This window comes from Garra rufa, chromosome 6, assembly GCF_049309525.1.
Source record: "Garra rufa chromosome 6, GarRuf1.0, whole genome shotgun sequence".
Lineage (NCBI taxonomy): Eukaryota > Metazoa > Chordata > Actinopteri > Cypriniformes > Cyprinidae > Garra > Garra rufa.
Genome location: NC_133366.1, coordinates 56080845 through 56100947, shown reverse-complemented (window position 1 = coordinate 56100947; position 20103 = coordinate 56080845). Strand labels below are relative to the sequence as shown.

The 20103-nt window shown below is 35.5% G+C and overlaps 1 protein-coding gene across 1 annotated transcript in view; it reads right to left on the bottom strand.

Moving 5' to 3' along the window:
• Positions 1–5374: 5374 nt before the first annotated feature.
• cps1 (carbamoyl-phosphate synthase 1, mitochondrial) overlaps positions 5375–20103 on the bottom strand; it is a 73792-nt gene continuing 59063 nt past the window's right edge. The window contains exons 33-38 of the mRNA XM_073841950.1: positions 16185–16259; positions 15454–15552; positions 11201–11260; positions 10925–11037; positions 7574–7703; positions 5375–7499 (exon numbers count right to left, since the gene is read on the bottom strand). Of these exons, the coding sequence (XP_073698051.1) occupies positions 7371–7499; positions 7574–7703; positions 10925–11037; positions 11201–11260; positions 15454–15552; positions 16185–16259 (606 nt within the window). The 3' untranslated portion in view covers positions 5375–7370. The remainder of the gene's footprint in view (positions 7500–7573; positions 7704–10924; positions 11038–11200; positions 11261–15453; positions 15553–16184; positions 16260–20103) is intronic.

The window sequence follows — 20103 nt, the reverse complement described above, 5'->3', positions numbered from 1 at the left end:
AATCATATTTTAAAGTGCATATAAAAATAGAAAACCATAATTTTAAATTGCAATAATATTTTGCAATATTATAGTTTTTTCTGCCTTTTTAATCAAATAAACACAGCCTTGATGAGCAGAAAAGACTTATTTAAAAAAAGAAAAAGAAAAACATTAACATTAAAAATTTTACGAACCTACGAACCTCAGACTGCTGCCTCGCGTTTCACTTGTAGCTGAAAGATGCCATGACTAACTCCATTACCTGCTCATAAACAAACAGTACTGAGATTAGAGATCATATTTTAACATCAAATTAAGTTCAGTATTATAATAAATAAAATAATTTTATGCAAGGCAATGACATGTCATCCTTGTATGTTGCATTGTGTAAAATAATATGTTTTACAGCACAGTAAAGACTTAGTAAATTAATTAAAATGTATAACAACTTATCCACTTACGATGCTGAGAACCGCTCTGAGGATGCAAAAACAGCTGGGTTGTTTCATCTGAGGCGGGCTCAACCCGGCATTTGGGTAGGAAAAAAAATATCCCAGCATTAAAAATGACCCAGCACCTGGGTAACAAATATTAAAAATAACCCAATAAAATGACCCAACATGCTAAGTGCAGAAAAACTACCCAGCAACTAGGTAAAAATATTAAAAACAACCCAATAGACCCAACAGGGTGAACCCAGCATTTGGGTTTAAAAAAAAAAAGATAACCCAGCATTTTTTAGTGTACATACATATATACGTGTGTGTGATTTATATATGTGATATATAAATATGATAGCTAAATATAATAGCTTGTCAAGTATTGCCACAAAATGAATTTATGAATGTGACATGACTTTACAGCTTAAATGGAAATGTTAGTTACATGCCCCTTGTATGCACCAAATTACCTAAACTGCTGCATGCAAGGAATGTCAAATATAGATGAAGTATGTATTCTTTGCCTCTGGCGTATACAGATGAATGGCAGTGCAATCTCCATCCTGAGGCAAAGTCTACATCTCCATGTGCAATTGGACCACATTTAATAACATACACACACATCGGTCTACATATATAGAGCAAGTCTCTTATTAATCTCTGGCTTCTCAGAGCAATATCTTGGGGCTGTACTGATAGCCATACTAACACATTTACATGATGTCTTTCATTCCCTCTGAACCCTGAAGAGATTTACAGGTAGGGGGGAAATGCACTCTGTATCTCATTAAAGAGCTTTTAAGTTACATGTACCACGGTACAGTGGGATCAACATCAATCTAATATCATTCTAATCAATGCTACTCCACTTTTTTATAATATAATACACCGCTGACCCTCAGAGGGTTGTAAGCAACTCTGATTCCATTTCCTTAAAAGTACACCGCTCTCCTGATGGCCTTGTTTAAGTTTTTTATACAGTAATCTGTACCCTATCAAATTTCAACATTTAATTTTCCCAGCTAAATTCAATCAAACGTTCAGCCTTGTGTGACTAGCTAATCATGACCCCTGGAAACTCAGCATACAGCACTCTAATCTCGGAGGTCCTCACCGAGAGGCAGCACTAAAACTCATTCATGTATAATTAAAAGTTCTCACCGCAAACGGAATATCAAGGCACGTCGGAATCCTCCGAGAGGTTTCGCATGGCGGGGAAAATATCACGCACGCCATAATGTGTCGTGGTAATTATGCTCGGCAACTTTTCTCGCCTCTGTTCTCTGTCGCGTTTCATTTTCGAGTGGTAATAATATGAAGAGGGTTAAGGATCCATTTTGATACTGTTGTCAGCAATGATGTACCAAGTGCCCCTCAGGGTCCACAAGTCATTACTCTATACGGCCATTCTGCGACAGTTAAGCTGCTGAACAACAGCCAGAGGTGATATAACATTTATGCGGGCAAAACCACGTCTTATTTGTCACATACTGTCTGTTCGGTTTTCCTTATTCACCAGAAAAAATAAGTGTACACCATTTAGGGTAGGCTAGTTTTACACTATAGCTTTTTTCTAAAACTAATAAAAGTAACACAGTAGCTCGCCCTGAGTCTGGCAACGTGAGAGATGCTTATTAGCATATTATCCTCTCGTGGACTCTTTTTATAGACAAATTCTGACTAATGCCGGGAGTTTTCTCTAGGATGTATTGAAATTGGATAGGACTATTAGGTTCAGGCTGAGATGGTTTGAGTTCAGCTTGTTTTCCAGGCTGTAGACTATTTCTCACGGGGTCTAACGACAAGACGCGTTGTCCCGTCCTTTAGTTTTAATGGATGTAGACAGGTCTGTGAATAAGGATGCTATCGGTGCAGTTCTGCCATCTGTAAAGAACTTAATCAGAGCCCCTGACTAAAACAAATTAACCTCCATTTGCTTAAAGAACACAGCAAGACCCCTTCAAACTCTTTGCGAGGTAAACAGCGCTTTGCACTTTAGGCAAATTTGGATCATTTGATTCCTTGGAGAATTAACTTCAGTTGCTGTGTGGCTTGCTCTGTTCTCTAACCCAGAGCACATAAGAAATTAGCCTGAGGCAGATCTTGAGCAAGTCTAAACCTGCACTAATGATTGAACAGGAAATGCACTGCCTGTTCTCTCACTGGCGTTCATCACAGAAGTCAATCATACAGATCCATCAAACCCAAGTTTTATACATGAAACAAAGGTAATGCTTAATGTATTTGCTATAAACAAAAAGGCTGTCATTATTTACCCACCTTCTCGTTGTTCCAAACCTGTATGACTTTCTATCATCTGTGAGATATAGGCTACTGTAATTTTTTACAGTCTCTTATGCTCATTAAAGTTGCATTTATTTAATCAAAAATGCGGAAAAAAACAGTAATATTATAAAAAAAAATTTGCAATTTAAAATAAACGTTTTCTATGTTAACATCATTTAAAATATAATTTACTTCTTTGATCCAAAGCTTAATTTTCATCAGTCATTACACCAGTCTTCAGTGTCACATGATCCTTTGGAGATCAGTTTAATATGCTCATTTATTATCAATTTTGGAAACAGTTGTGCTAATTAATATTTTTTGTAATTTGTAATTTTTTTTTTCAGGATTCTTTGAATAAAACGTTTAAAAGAACAGCATTTATTCAAAATGGAAATCTTCAAACGTCTTCAAGATCACAAATTTAGAAGTCTCGATAATTTTTTAAAATCAAGTTAACACAGCCTTGCTGAATAAAAGTATTAATTTCTTTCAAAAATAAAAAAATAAAAAATTACTGACGCCAAACTTTTGAACAGTATTGTTACAAAAGAGTTCCATTTTAAATAAATGCTGTTCTTTATAATGTTTTATTCATCAAAGAATCCTCAACAAAGTATCACAGGTTCCAAAAAAATATTAAGCAATAAAACCGTTTCCAAAATTGATAATTAATCAGCATATTAGAATGATTTCTGAAAGATCACTGAAGACTGGAGTAATGATGCTAAAAATTCAACTTTGCATCACAGGAAAAAATGTAGGGCTGCCACTACTACTATGTTTATATTGATTAATCTATCAACTAATTTATACGACTAATTTCCCACACAAAAACAAAAAACAAAAAAACATTTTTTAAATAAAATCAATTAATTGCAGATGCATTTGATTATTAAAATTTAATGGAACCAACAGTATTTTGCCGGTTATTCGACGCAGGTAAAATGAAATCAAGCATTTTTAAAAATCAAATAGTCGATTAGATCGCGACACCCCTAAAAAATGTTTGCACTATTTTCAATTGCAGTAATATTTTACATTATTATGTTTATTTATTTTGTTTTGATCAAATAAATGCACCCTTAATGAGCATGAGAGACTTCTTTATATATATATATATATATAAACATTAAAAACTTACTGATCCCAAACTTTTAAACATTGGTTTATGTAGGATAAAGAAGAGCCAGCCACTTAAGTGATTTTACCACAAATCAGGGAGTTGTCAGACATAAGTGGCCGTGATGGCAATACGATGAAGGTAAATATTAGAATCATATTAAAGTCGTAAGTAATATACACTCTTAAAAATAAAGGTGCTTTAAAAGGTTCTTCACAGCAATGCCATAGAAGAACCATTTTCGGTTCCACAAAAAACCACTCAGTCAAAGGTTGTTTAAAGAACCATCTCTTTCTTAACTTTTTATAATCTGAAGAACCTTTGTTGAAACAGAAATGTTCTTCAGATGTAAAAAGTTCTTTATGGAACCATTTAGACAAAAAAGGTTCTTCTGTGGCATCGTGAAGCACTTTATTTTGTAGTGTAGTGTAGTTTATTACTATTAGTAATAAGCCTAATATCACAATGTTTCAGAGTGCCAAACAACTTACATTAAATTAATTAAGACAAAAACAGAATTTAGAGCTAAAAAAAACTATTTTATAATGAAAATTATATTTTGCAGAATTGGAACAACCATCATTCTCATAACCCTACACATACTCCACCTTTTAGGCTAATTTAATTTGAATAATATCTGCTTTACTTAATAAATCTGATTATGGTCAACTACATTCCACATTATAATTCTGCAGATTTTCCCTCAAAATCAGAACAGAAAATGGATTAAAAAAAAATAGATTCCATCTGGGCCTGGTAATGAACAAACACAAATAACACCTGTTGGCGCTGCTGCATGTTTAGACTGCACACAACCTGCATTAGGCTGTTTGTTTCATCAATACATTCTACAACACCAGGTTTTCATCCATTTGTCTTCCATTTGAGCAGATGTACTGCACAGAGCTATTTTGATCCAACAGCTGCGAAATAGCATCAGGGTCAAAACGGGCACATTCAGCATAATGCCTTAACATGCCCTGCTGTAAATGAATGGCCATTAGCCAATACGAAATGGCTTAAATATGAACTCTATCACTGCCACATGGGTGCCCCCTCATCTGGCTGGCATAAGGTGCCATCTGCCTGCTGGTGTTTCAAATGCCTGTGTGCCACTTCAGTAATTCCCATTGATCTAATGAACCCAAAGATTCAATCTGTAACTGCTTAAACAGAGATCCTTGAACCATAGGAACTTGCATCCAAAAGTCTTTATTCACTATCACGATGTGAAACACAAATGGTGAAATCGTAACATTTTGAGGCAAACTGTCCTTTTAAGTGATCTAAAAATACATAGATTATGCTAGTGTCTGTTTGTCTGCTATAAAAGGATTTCTCATACTCTACTGTTGTTTTCCCCCTTATTTCGGTTTAGTTCTGCCCTTTCTGCAATCCCTTTTTTGTTATGAGCTGTGACATGTAGCATACTTAGCTCCCACGCAAACACAGATGTGTTGGGATTTAATTATGGCATCAATATCTAGACCACTAGATAATGTGCAACACTCTAGTGAGCTGTTTGGTCATAATATTAGCTTTTTCCAATTAGCACAGAGTTTAAGTGATGTTTAAGTGATAAACATAATGTGTGTGCAGAGTAATGCTAATAGGTGGCCAAGCGCTTGATATTTCCATTACTGGCAGGCTAATAAAACCGAATGAGGTATCTCCCAAGAAGCTTCAATGTTTCACTCATGAATGACAGTTTGAGGTTAAGTAAATGGATAAATAACATTCTAGCAATTAAGAAGCTACTATAAATGTTCTACTTTTAAATCCATTAATTTAGCTGAACCCAATATCTTCCGTTTGTGATTTTTCCAGTAAGATGAAACATTTCAAATTAAAGCATGGAATAAGAGGCTATGAAATGGTGCATAAATATTTTGTCTTTTATTAGATACTCCATCTCACTAAACATGTTAATTATAAATGACCTGTTCTTGAAGATCTGCTCTAGCGTAAAATAACTTTCTGTGATGTTCGTTAATATTTATTGAGGGAAGTCTAGACATATCCTCCGATCTCACTCTGGTAGGAGGCACAAACATGGACGCAGTCATAGAAATCATTATCTTTTTGTGTAATCACACGCATATCTGCTATTGTGTGCTGAGAACAGCAGTTTCTCACTCTTTGGTACATTGAGCAGACAGTGCTGAATGTGCTGTCTCGCACTCTATTCCACTTTCAGCCTAATACATTTTAGATACAAGTAGTATGGTTATGGTTAATGCTAGCTACTTTTTTTTACCTAAAAGAAATGTAAACTTTGAATATTCACAGTTCAAGAAGAGTGGACAAACGTTTATAAATACCTGTTACTGTGCCGATAACTAGCAGGGCTCGACAATAAAGATAGATCAGCATTGTTTACAAGTGTTGATAGTTGTCATTGAATTACCTTTTTTTGTAGAGGAATTAATGTGAAAATATTAATGTTAATACAACTTCAATCTAATACAAGAACTATTATATATAAATATTAGAGCTGGGTTGACACAAATTTCACAATCCGATTTGACTCTGATTCACAAGCTTGTGATTTGATTCGATTTCTGATTTGAATTATTTTGGATATATATAAGGTACAGTACATGGCTAATTTTTTCAAGGAAAAAACCTGAGATCCACCTTTTCACACAGGACAACTGAGGGACTCGTGTGCAACTATTACAGAAGGTTCAAATGCTCACTGATGCTCTAGACACAAAAACATTGCCTTTTCTTATTTTGCCTTAATATAAATGTTTGTTTTTTTTCATTTAGTACTGCCCTTCGGAAGCTACAGAAGATACTTACATTTCCCAGAAGACCAAATTTAGTTAAATTTACCCTGATCTTTAAATTCAAAACATTTTCACCCCCTGGCTCTTAATGCATCGTGTTTCCTTCTGAGGCATCAGTGAGCGTTTGAACCTTCTGTAATACCCGAGTCTATCAGTGTGAAAACATGGATTTCAAAATCATACAGTCATTGTTGGAAAGGGTTTAAATACACAAAAATGCTGAAAAACCAACAAATTTGTGGGACTTGAAGGATTTTTTTCTGAAGAACAGCAGGCAGTTTAACTGTTCAAGACAAACAAGGGACTCATGAACAGCCATCACTAAACAAAAAAACAGCTGTGGATCATTCAGGTAACAAAACAGTATTAAGAATCTAGTGCACGTAAACTTTTGAATGAGGTCAGTTTTGTAAATTCAACTATTATTTTCTCTTATGGACTATATGTAAACATCTTTTTTTTTTTCTATATGACAAACTATAAAAACACTGACAGCCAATCAGAATACATCTTGCTTTGAAGAGCCTGAGCATTTAAAGCAGCAGATGGCATTGCAGCATGTGCTTATAATAAACATTGGTATAGAAGCTAATATACTCATCTTTATACAGTATAGTTATCTTTCTTGGTGTGAACAGGCCTTTACTGTTGAGCCCTGTCTAGTTAGCTTTTTGATTGTAAAAACGACTGTTCAACCAGCTCCTGATGGATAACACCACCTGACTAATTTGAGTTGAATCCCCTGTTTTACAGGTTACAAGTCAACCATGCAGCAGAGCTCTTCGACAGTCTGGGCTCACGTTGGCGGTAGTGAAACAGGCTGGTGGCGTCTAAGTCGCTGGAATACCTAATGGCTTCTGCAAACAGCTTTACAACCTGCAAAAATGGAGAAACAGGTATTTAATACTAGAAAAAAAAAATTATAGTACATTTTAAGAGAAAAGGCTGACCTGAAAGTTTGTGATAAGTGGTACTCCGTAATCCACCGCCATTCTGCGGATCTGAAAGTTGTCTTTGAGGAACTTGGTGTTGTTATTAGGTAAGTTGACCACTAGGTCAATGTGTCCTTCACTGATCAGTCTATTCAGAACATAATGCAAAGAGTGATCCATTAAAAACTTTTTTTTTTTTTTTATTAGGCTACTAGATGTGAGTGTACATGATTTTAATCATATGTGACCCTCGACCACAAAATCAGTCATAAGGGTCAATTTAAAAAAAAATTGTATACATAAGCTGATTAAATAAGATTTCTATGGTTTAGGATAACTATTTGAAAGTCTGGAATCTGAGCATGAAAAAAAATCTAAATATTGAAGAAAAAAAAAAACACAAATTTACAAAATATCTTCATGGAACATGATCTTTATTTAATATCCTAATGATTGTTGGCATAAAAGAAAAATCTAATTTTTACCCATAACAATGTTTTTCCCTATTGCTACAAATATACCTGTGCTACTTGAGACTGGTAATGTGGTCCAAGGTCACATATTATAAAAGTATCAAAAATGTTAATCAGCTATCTGAATAACCACCGACACCGAACCTTAAACTGTAATCCCAAGTCTCAAATAATGTATGTGAAGCTGCGATAATAGCTCTCTCTGATTTATAAATGTGATCAGCTGAATCTGTGATCCAACTTTAGTAAACAACAAAATAGTGTAATAAGACTGCAACCCTTGAGGGTTGATGGCAGACATACTTGAAGTGTCTCAGCATGCAGTGTCTAGAGTGCGCTTTCAGTAAAGGCGTTTTGCTATGACAGAGCCATGCACCAGAGCGGAATGCTAACATAAGTGACACAAAGATGCTTGAATGCCTCAAAAATGACTGGATCCTCTGTTGACAGACTTGGCTTCTTGGGTCTCACGACAGCCGATCGGAGACTGTCACAGCTAAATGTTTCCGGTAAACAAAGCCAGCAATCAGGGCATGAAAGCAGTACTAATACAGCATGCAGCAGCAGTGATATGTGGTATCTCACAGTAATGATACTACTAATATTGCAATAACTAAATCAAATGAATGTTATTTAAATGTTTGGGATCATTAAAAAAAAGTAACACTTTAAAGGGGTCATCAGATGCAAAACTAACTTTTACATGTTGTTTGAACATTAATGTGTGTTGGTAGTTTGTGTACACAACCACTCTACAATGATTAAATTCCACCCAGTAGTATTTTTTAAATCTTTAAAAGTAATATCCTCTTTTTAAAATCAGGTCATTCTCAGCTTCTTGTCATTGTGACGGCACACAGTTGATTGACATGAGCGCCTTACCTTAGACCCACCCTCACCGAGCTGAAACAGACCGAATACGATCGCTGTTGTGTCGACTCAGGTGCAGAGGAAGACTTTAATTGAGCGATTGAGGTGTTCTGTTGTTGGATGTAATAATGAACAAAGCAGTAGTCATTTACTCCCGACATCTGAGCCGCTGAAGATGCAGAGGATTAATGTTACTTTCGGTTTTAAAAGGAATCTACATATGCGTCTATGTTCGTGTGAATCATTCGTGATGCAGTTTCACCCACAGCAGAAGTGAGTATAAGAGTTTTTTATGCATCTTTGCAAATGGCCTTTCTTAATAATGTGCTTGTTGGCAAGTTTCGCCGATAAACGCAGCTAAAGTAAACATTACAACTCTTAATCCCACAGCAGAGAGGGACGGGATGAGCAGAGCTCATTTGCATTTAAAGGGCCCATGCAATAAAATGAGCTGATATTTTGTAGATCTGATTTTGACAAGGTAATTTTTTTTTTTTTTTACACTACTATTGAGAATTTTTAACCAATGTATATTACAGACTTTTTATTAAGACCCTAAAGAATCATATGAACTTGTGGAAAATGGGCATCTGATGACCCCTTAAAGGGATGGCCATTTTCCACAAGTTCAGTTAAAATTTATTAATGGTAGTGTAAAAAACACTCTTTTTACCTTGTCAAAAATCAGCCCTTTTTAGAGCGAGCTATTCTGTTGCATGTTCCTTTAAATGCTAATGAGCTCTGCTCGCCCTGCCCCTCTCTGCCGTGGGATGATGAGCCGTAATGTTTACTTTAGCCGCATTTAGCTGCAAAACTCGCTAACTAGCACATTTAGAAAGGCCATTTGCAAAGATGCATAAAAAAAACCTTATACTCACTTCTTCTGTGGGTGAAGCGGCATCACGAATGATTTGCACGAACATACGATTTGCATATACATGCATATGTAGATCAGTGTTGTCCTTTAAAAAACAAAATTAATGTTAATCCTCTGCGTCTTCAGTGGCTCAGATGTCGAAAGTAAATGACAACTACTGTGTTTATTACATCCAACAGCAGAACACCTCAATCGGAGACATTCTTGTCTTCCCCTGCACCTGAGTCCACACAATGGCGATCGGAGTTGGACTGTTTCAGCTTGGTGAGGGCGGGTCTAAGATAAGACGCTCATGTCAATCAACTATCGTGGGAGTGGCCTCTGTTGGTGTGCCGTCACATTAAAATGCTTAAAAGTGACTGAAATCTTTTGAAACATTATAAATGTCTTTGTTATTTCAACTAAAACCTGTTCTTTCGAACTTTAGATTCATCATATTTTCCTGAAATAATTTAACACTTAAAATTCATAAAATATTAAGCACAGCACATTTTCAACATTTAAAATAAAATGTTTCTTAAGCAGCAAATCAGCATATATTAAAACATAAATTAAAGTAAGAAAAACTATTTCCCAATATTAGTAATTTACTGCATTTTTGATCAAATCAATGCAAAGATTTTGGAGGGGGGGAAAAAACTACCAACAACAAATGTTTCATTAATTGCTATTAAATTAATGTTTCATTTAAATGCAATTTTATTAATTGTAATTTATGATGTAATACATTTTATTCATACAGTCAAACCAAAAATTATTCAGACACCAGATATAACTTTATATTTAGAGTTTTTTATATTTTATAACAAAATTAAGCATTGCTTGGTAATTGGTCAACAAAGTATTGATAGTTGTGTAAATATTGTCATACTAACAGTTGTCTGAATTTTTGATTGATTGTAAATAATTACATACCTTTCTATCTAAGTTATCTGACATTATCAAGATGAATTTGTTCTGACACAGTTTAACGGAGTTCTTGTCATATTTATTAACATTTTCTAAACTATAGCAAATAAACTGAAAATGTGCAAAATGTTGAAGGTGTCTAAATAAATTTAGGTTTGACTGTATAGCACTTTTAATAAAAATGTTAAAATATTTTATATCAATTGAGAGCTGTTAAAAAAAAAAATTCAAAGTACTCACCTGCTGATGCTGGGTAGAGTTGTATTTTTACTTTCATGGCTCAGCCAAGCAACAGGGATTGTTGGAACATCATTAGCATTGAGCCAAACTGATGTACCCTCTGTGGCATAGAGCTAAAGACGGAACAGCACAAACAGATTTGTTCTTTATCCATGCAAGATTTAATTCAGCTAAGAAAAAAAACTACAACAGAGTGCCTGCAGCTGTTTTGTTGGTTCACGACTTAAACCAACTGTAAATCAAACCCAATGAAGTAAGTGGATTGAAATAACTCACCTTAAATCCCTCCTCATGCAGCTGATGAGCAGTGGACAGGAAGTTAGGCCTGAATGAATGCTAGAGACAAAAACGTAAAACAACAACTGAGAAAACAAAAAGAAAAAGATAGGCGCACAGAAAAACACTTCAAAGCCAAAAGGTCAGGCAGTCTGTGTGGATGGACGCAGAGGAGAAGACTATTTCTAGAAGAAAAGTCTTCCTCTAAGCACTTCCAGATCAATAGCGTAGCTCTGTGTTCACGGAGACTTAACCACAGGCTGGTAATCAGGCTTTAAAAAGCATGTCAGATCTGCAGTCCCCAGGTACGGCCATCAGGCATGTAGCATCTACAGAACCAGGGGTTTGTTTCAAATGGGAATTTCATGCTCGCATTCATACCCGAAACTCCATTAGAACACAATGCCGTCTGAGCATCGTCAATGACCCTGACAAGATATTTGATTTCCACGCTGAGAGTGGGCATGAATCGTAAACATCTGAGAGAGCACAGGAGGAAATGAAAGAGGGCAAGCCAATGATGATATTACATCAAAACATAAAACAAAGCCTCTGAATTCCAGTGTTATAGTCGAGGCTTAAAATGATGTGTGAACATCACACAGTTACACCAAAAGATGCACAACAAAAACATTTTGCCTATAGAAACCATTTGAGGAAACATTAAGCCTTAAGAATTTTATTTATTTTTTTCCTATTTCATGTATCTTGAGGTTGTGCTGCATTAGCTGGATTTGGTAAGATATTTCACTGTCATTTTCGATCATCAGTACCGCGAGTACATAAAACACTAACAGAGAGATTCAGGATGCATTTCATGGAGTAACTTTACCTAGTGTATATACGTGATTGTTAATTCACCCCTTCGGAATGGTTTTACTTTTATGTGCAGCTTTAGGGAGATTTGCATCCAATAAATGCAAACTCTTCTACACCTGCTTTCTTATTTTAGTAGTTATTTATAGATAATACATTTTTGTGATATGTGCTCCACTTTGGATGAGAAAAAAGTTTAGATCAGTTCCAAGCAGTACAATGAATATATGCATAATACTTTCATATTGACGGCATGTCACTATTGATAACTCATGGTTAGATCAAAGTGCAACTATTTAAGAGATCCACAATAACTGTGCAGTTTAAATGTCAAAAAGGTATGTGAGTTTACTGCATTGTATTATATTTTTATTGTGCCTTAGTTGTACATGAATGGAAAATAATATTTGCAAACTATGGTCGAGGGCAAGATTTTCTGGAAGAAACACCCTAACTTTTAGTCCCCTAACAGTTCCCTACTCAAATCCACCGTTTAGAAGACTTGGAATATAGTGCAATATTGACCATTTTCATAATACTATTATGATGCTTTTTTTTTAGCTTAACCTAGTTGCCATTCACTTTCATCATATAGAAAAGAGCAGCAAAATATCTTTTGTGTTTTGTAGTAGTAACAAAGCAAGGGTGAGAAACTGAAATTTTACTTCAATTCTTAAAGATACAGTTCACCCAAAAATAAAAAATCATTACTCACCCTCATTTCGTTCATCCTCTAAACACAAATTAAGATATTTTTGATTAAAACCGAGAGTTTTGTGATACTACATATACAGAAACGCAACTACCACGTTCAAGGCCCAGAAAGGTAGTAAGGATATCATTAAAATACATTTTAATGTGGTTCAACCATAGTTTTATGCGTAGTTTACATGCGTCAAAGACTGACATGGAAGAAAATAAATTGTTAAATAAGCTCGTTATTTTTGTTTTCTTTGCACACAAAAGTATTCTTGTAGTTTCATAACATTATGGTTGAAACACTGATGCCACATGGACTATTTTATTGATGTCCTTACTAGAGCCTTATAAAATCTGTTTTATTTTTTCCCAAATTCCATTTAAATCTTTTTCCATATTCAGTTTTATTCCGTTTAAAGTTAGCTGGATTCAATTTTTTCCCATTTAAATTTTTCTGGACTGTTTCAATAGCTAAATACATAAACTGTGTATCTGCGCCATTCATTCAAACAGAGACTAGCAGAATATGCAGGATTTATATAGTATTTTGTGGCTTAATATTCATTCACAAGCCTTTTGATTTATGTGTACTGACCTACGTTTGATTTATTCATTCAAAATTTGGCAAATTCCATGGCATTTCGCATTATACAGTAAATGTCATTTTATGACTGGATTACGCAACGTCTGCGTTTTCCGCATCGTAAAATCATAGGGTCCTATACTACTTTTCTAGGCCTTGAATATGGTAGTTTCAATGCTGTCTATCCAGGGTCAAAAAGCTCTCGGATTTCATCAAAAATATCTTAATTTGTGTTGCGAAGATAAACAAAGGTCTTACAGGTTTGGAACAACATAAGGGTGAGTAATTAATGACCATTTTAATTTTTAAGTGTACTAACCCATTAGGCTCATAAATGTGCACTAAATACAGTCAGGTCCATATATATTTGGACACTGACACACTTTTCATAATTTCGGCTTTGTATGCCAGTAGAATAGTTTAAAATGATACAATCAAGATGAAATTGAAGTGCAGACTTTAAGCTTTAATTCAAGGGGTTGAACAAAAATATAACATAAAATGCTAAGGAATTACAACCATTTTTATACACAGACCCCCCATTTTCAGGGGCTCAAAAGTAATTGGACATATAAATATAATCATAAATAAAATGTTCATTTTTAATATTTTGTTGAGAATCCTTTGCAGGCAATGACTGTCTTAAGTCTGGAACTCATGGAGATCACCATAGTCTGGGTTTCCTCCTTTGTGGTGCTTTGCCAGGCCTTTTCTGCAGCTGACTTCAGTTGTTGTTGGTTTGTGGGTCTTTCTGCCTTTAGTTTTGTCTTCAGCAAGTGAAATGCATGCTCAATCAATTTGAAATCAGAAGATTGACTTGGCCATTGCAGAATATTCCACTTTTTTACCTTTAAAAACTCCTGGGTTGCTTTTGCTGTATGTTTTAGGTCATCATCCATTTGTACTATGAAGAGCCGCCCAAACAACTTTGCTCCATTTAACTGAATCTGGGCAGACAGTATATCCCTATACACTTCAGAATTCTTCCGGCTGCTTCTGTCTTCTGTCACATCATCACTAAACACCGGTAACCCAGTGCCACTGGAAGCCATGCGTGCTCATGCCATTACACTGCTCCACCATGTTTCACAGATGATGTTGTAGGCTTTGGATCATGAGCTGTTCCAAGCCTTCTCCATACTTTTTTCTTCCCGTCATTCTGGTACATTCTTCTCAGAATTCACCAAACTGTTGATTTCGGCTTCTAATGTTCCTGCTATCTCTCTGATGCATTTCTTTTGTTTTTGAAGCCTAACAATTGTCTGTTTTACTTGCATGCAGAGCTCCTTTGACTGCATGATGGGTTCAGAGCAACAGCTTCCAAATGCAAATGGCACACTTAGAATCAACTCCAAATCTTTTACCTGGTTAATTGATGTAGAAAAAATGAAGGAATAGCCCACAACTGTCCATGAAACAGCTTTTGAGTCAACTGTCCAATTACTTATGGTCCCTTGAAAAAGGGATTAAAGAGCTGTAATTCCTTAACCTTTTTACCAATTTGATGAGACTGCCCTAAAAATTAAAGCTCAGAGTGTGCACTTTAAGCTCATATTCATTGTATAACTGTAACTTGAATATGTTTTGGTCAACAGCTAAAATAATAAAAATTGTGTTAGTGTCCAAATATATATGGACCTGATTGTATATTCAAGAATTGTTAAATTGTGAAATACATAATTTGAAAGCTGGATAATCAAAGGAAACTTTGGTTTGTAAGGATATGACACTATTTGGCCGAGATACAACTATTTTAATGTTTGAGTTTTTAGCAATCCATATTACTAATCAAAAAATATGTTTTTATATAATTATGGTAGGAAATTAACAAAATATCTTCATGGAACATGATCTTTACTTAATATCCTAATGATTTTTGGCATAAAAGAAAAATCGATAATTTTGACCCATACAATGTATTTTTGGCTATTGCTACAAATATTCCCGAGTTACTTAAGACTGGTTTTGTGATCCAGGGTCACATATTAAACTTTTATCATTTTATGAAGTAGTAACAACCTGCAAATAACAAACTGCTCTGATCAAAACAAGCCAGAAATGTTCATGTTCTACTGAGTAAATCTGAGAGGATGTAATGCAGACAGTCCTCTGAGATTCAATCCTTAAGGACAGAAAAATAAAATTTCTCCCTCACTTGTATCCCAATGAGAATCCCCTTCTGGGGAAGCTTGAATCCCGTAGAGAGCATGGCCTTCAGGAAGGCAGAGTAGATGTTCGGTCCAAAGCAAGCCACCTGCAGAGAGCAAAAGAGAACGCTAAAAAACAAAAGCAACAAAGAAATATCCTGATCTTTAAGATCATGAGCAAATCTGCAAATATTCATCATCACGCAGAAACTCCTGGATAAATTATTCATTTATCTCCATTAGTACAATATTCAAAGCCAAGGTGAAATAAATCAAACATATTAAAGATGTTGCTGAATGAAGGTAGACTGGTGTGATATTACAATTATGAAAAAAACAGACAGAATGGGGCCATCATAAAATCTGGGGTGGAGATATTGTACTTCCTGATCTAAAGCTGGAAATATGTGCTGCACGATAAAAAAACGCTCCTCCTTATTCATTGTCCTCCAGGCTGGTTTCTATGGTTTTCCCGTTGCCAGGGAGAGCAGGTAAACCGGCCCGCGTGGAAACACAAAAATACTCTTTGCTGGATTTGGACTGAGGATGGAAAAACTAGATGTTTGTGTCCAAGTGCCACTGAACTAATAAGGCTAGGATTGGTAAACAATATGTAAACATTTATCCCTGATGGTGGGACTGATTCCCAGCAACCTGTGATGAAAACACAACCTGGAGACACTTCAGATTTTATGACAGATAACGTAATCAATGTGCTTGAAGAAGCTTTATACTGTACCTCTCCGGTGGAGGCCATCTCACAACGCAGGACAGGGTCAGCTTCTCTCAACCGAGGCCAGGAAAACATAGGAGCCTAACAAAGAGTATAAAAATATTTAATTTCGAGAAGTGGTTTTTCAAAAAAAAAAAAAAAATGTAATGGCTGATGCATATACAAGTACATTAGCATTTAAGTTTCAAAATGTTTTAGAAAGAAGTCTCTTCTCAACAAGGCTACCTTTTATTTGACAAAAAAAAACAGTAAAAACAGGATTATTGTGAAACATTATTGCAGCTTAAAATAACATGTATTATATATAATGTAATATATACACATTTTACTATCAGTCAAAAGTTTTTGAACAGTAAGTTTTTTTTAAAGAAGTCTGCTCACCAAGCCTGAATTTATTTGAAGTACAGCAAAACCATTACAATTTTGAATTATTTTACCATTTAAAATACTGTTTTCTATTTGAATATATTTTAAAATGTAATTTATTCCGGTGACTTCAAAGCTGAATTTTCCGCATCATTACTCCAGTCACATGATCATTTAGAAATCATTCTAATATTCTATTTTGCTGCTCATGTTGAAAACAGAGGAGTAGATTTTTTTCAGGTTTCTTTGATGAATAAAAAGTTAAGACAAACAGCATTTATCTGAAATAAAAATGTTATAATGTTACAAAATATTTTTATCATCACTTTTTTGATCAAAAGTGATGATAAAAATGTTATAATAATATACTGACTCCAAAATAATAACAGTAATAGTAATATTAACAATACATGTTTTTGAGCTGTAAATCAGAATATTAAAATAATTTCTAAAGGATCATGTGACTGGAGTAATGATGCTAAAAATTCAGCTTTGAAATCGCAGGAATAAATTACACTTTAAAATATATTTTAAATAGTAAAGATATTTCAAAATGTTACCGTTTTTTTCTGTACTTTGGATCAAATAAATGCAGGCTTGGTGAGCAAAAGAGACTTTCAAAAAACATTAAAAACCTTTTCACCAAAAACTTTTGACTGGTATATAAATTTATAGAAAAAATGAAATGTACTTGGTCTAGAATGATTTTGATTTGGATGTAGAACAGCAAAAGAAGCAGTTTGCTATATATTTATGCAACTTAGGAGATGCAGGCTTCCATTTATTTAGAAAAGCCATCTGATACAAATGCTGTTTACTTCCTGACACTTATCTGTGAAGCATTATTGCACGGTGCTTATCACGAATCCTGGGAACAAGAAAGCGAGAAAACGTAGCCTAATGAAACTCTAATGTGACTATTTTTAATATAGGGTTAATGGTTCCAAGAGCATTTGACATGTTAGGGTGCTTCTCACCAATCAAATGATATTATATGAGAACTTCTCATAAGAAAGCATATGAGAAAATGGTAAACCTGCTACACCACTGCCACCCACAGGCCACAACATTACCAGACCTGAATCATCCACACCGGAGACATTCAAAAATGGTAAAGACACAACAACAAACACAATATAAAGGACACAATAAAACGAAGTATCAAAACTTGACGTTTTGAATAAGCAGAACACACGTCAAAGAATAAAAGACGCTGGATGGATTTATAGTACATGGCGAGACTGTTAAATCTGAATGTTTTAGACTGGACCAACAGGGGAGCGGTTTGACTCCTATTCAAGGAGTTCTCAAATGACGGGGTGAGCTGATTACCCTGTGAGAAGTGACGTCCTTATCTCTCCAATTAAAAGCAGACAGCTCCCATTACCTGCACAGGGGACACAGGATGCAGATTAACACGCCACCCTGGCCTCCACTGCAGAAGGCCACCAGGGGGAACTCATCCTTGAAGCCATCTAATCAGCCCTGGATAAGCCAGCCTCACTTACGCATGTAAATGCGGGAGAAGGCCACACCAGTGGGAATAAACACAGGCAGCTTTGATTCATCATGGTATTGATGCATTGTTGGCTGTTAATGTGGCAGGAATCCCAGTGGGCACCTCCACCAGGCTGAACTGTGAAGGTGAAGGACACTACTTCTACTACTACTATTATTCCAAACCAGGCACCATTCCAGAGCCAGTTCATCGTCATAGCGGATACATTATTTAGCACTGAACCCCCCTGAGGATTCACACTACCCTGCGAGGAGAATCCCAGAACATCGTGGGTGAAGTAGCAAAGAGTGGTCTTTCCTATTACCAATTTATAGAGACTTCTTTAAAGGCCGGTGGTTGGCATAGAAACCAGGCCTTCCTGGTCCCGATGGGTTACTGCATACATTACAAGAGAAAAACTGCAAATATTCTCACCAACAATGGTATCACATAATGTCAGTGGAAAAATCGGTGAGCAAATTTGTATTGGATCTTTAGAGAGATACCAGGATCATCTTGGTGGACCAATTTCTGAAAGCCCATGGTTCTGTGGTTAATGTGAGGTGCAAAGATTCCCGAACAAGGGTAACAAGCTCTTTCATGAAACACAAAGGAGTGTCTATGCACTTTGAAAAACTTGTACATGCTGACCTTCCTACAACAGCCGTCTGTGAAGCTGAGGAAAGAGGTAAAGACTTCACATTAGAGACTTGTTAGGCAGGAAGTGCAGTGTTCCTCTGATGCTACTCGGCTTGACAAAAGCAGAAGAAACATGACAATGGACCATGTTGTCATATTTATTTATACTATCCCGGATCTGAATACTCTGTGTTAAATTACTTTAATTTCCTTTTACCTTTACTATCTTTTTCTTAGATTTACACCTTTTCTTGGGTGCCACAGATCTGTTCATTATCAACATTATGTTATAAAAATATGATAAATATGTATCTACTACTGTTTAAAAGTTCAGGGTTGGTAAGATTTTGAAATGGTTTTTTTTAAAAGGTAATTAAACCTGACTTTTTTTTCTCAGAATTGCATAATATAAACTCACAGTTGCAAGTTTAAAAGACAGAAAAGCGTGGTATAAACAATTGCAAGACAAAACTTAGAATTGCAAGATTTAAGCCCACACTTCTGTGAAATAAAATTAGGGGTGGGCATAGATAAAATTTTTTTAATCTAGATTAATCTAGATTAAATCTTGGAATTAATCTAGATTAAAATGGCTAATTTGAATTCTTCTGAAGGCATTTTCAGAATATGTGTGCTACCCAAATAATGACTAAAAGTAAGTCTTCAAGAACGGGCCAGGTGGCGCATTAGATCAGGCGCTCATCTCCTGTTTCCAAAATGCATTACAAACTGCTTGACAATTGCATTTACAACATAATTACCTATACAAACTTGTGTAACCAAGTACTTCTGCGCAAAAGGCTGCACGACGTGCGCGTTGCCGTTAAATACACAGACGCGCACGAGCATGGATTTCTGCATGCATAGTCTTCCATTAAACTGCGTTGCTTTTGGAAGCGTCAATTCAGTTGTTGCATGTAGTTTAATGTCTTTATTTCGGGATTATCAAAGTAAATTATAACTCAAATTTGAGATTTTACTGGGGCACAGCAGATTTTCACTGGGGCCCCAGTAAAAAGGATCTAGCAACGCACCTGCCCTGAAGCGGCTTCATAACTGTGTCCATGTTTGCACGTCTCATTTGATGTGGTAATTTCACAGAAGTTGAAGACTCGTTCTCGCCCCCTACAGTGCAATTCCACTAGATATACGTCATCCACGCTAAAATATCAATGTGAAAGTCATCATAGCTTACGTAGTTTAGACCCAGCTCCCAACCCAACTTTGAGAATAGATTAACGGCGATATTTTTTTTATCGCCCGATAAGAGTCTCACGTTAACGCAGCACGTTAACGCCGATAACGGCCCACCACTAAATAAAATACAAAAGAATTGCAAGATATAAACTCATAATTCTGGTGTTTTTCTCAGAATGGCAAGTTTATATCATGCAAATGTGACTGTATAACAAGCAATTGCAA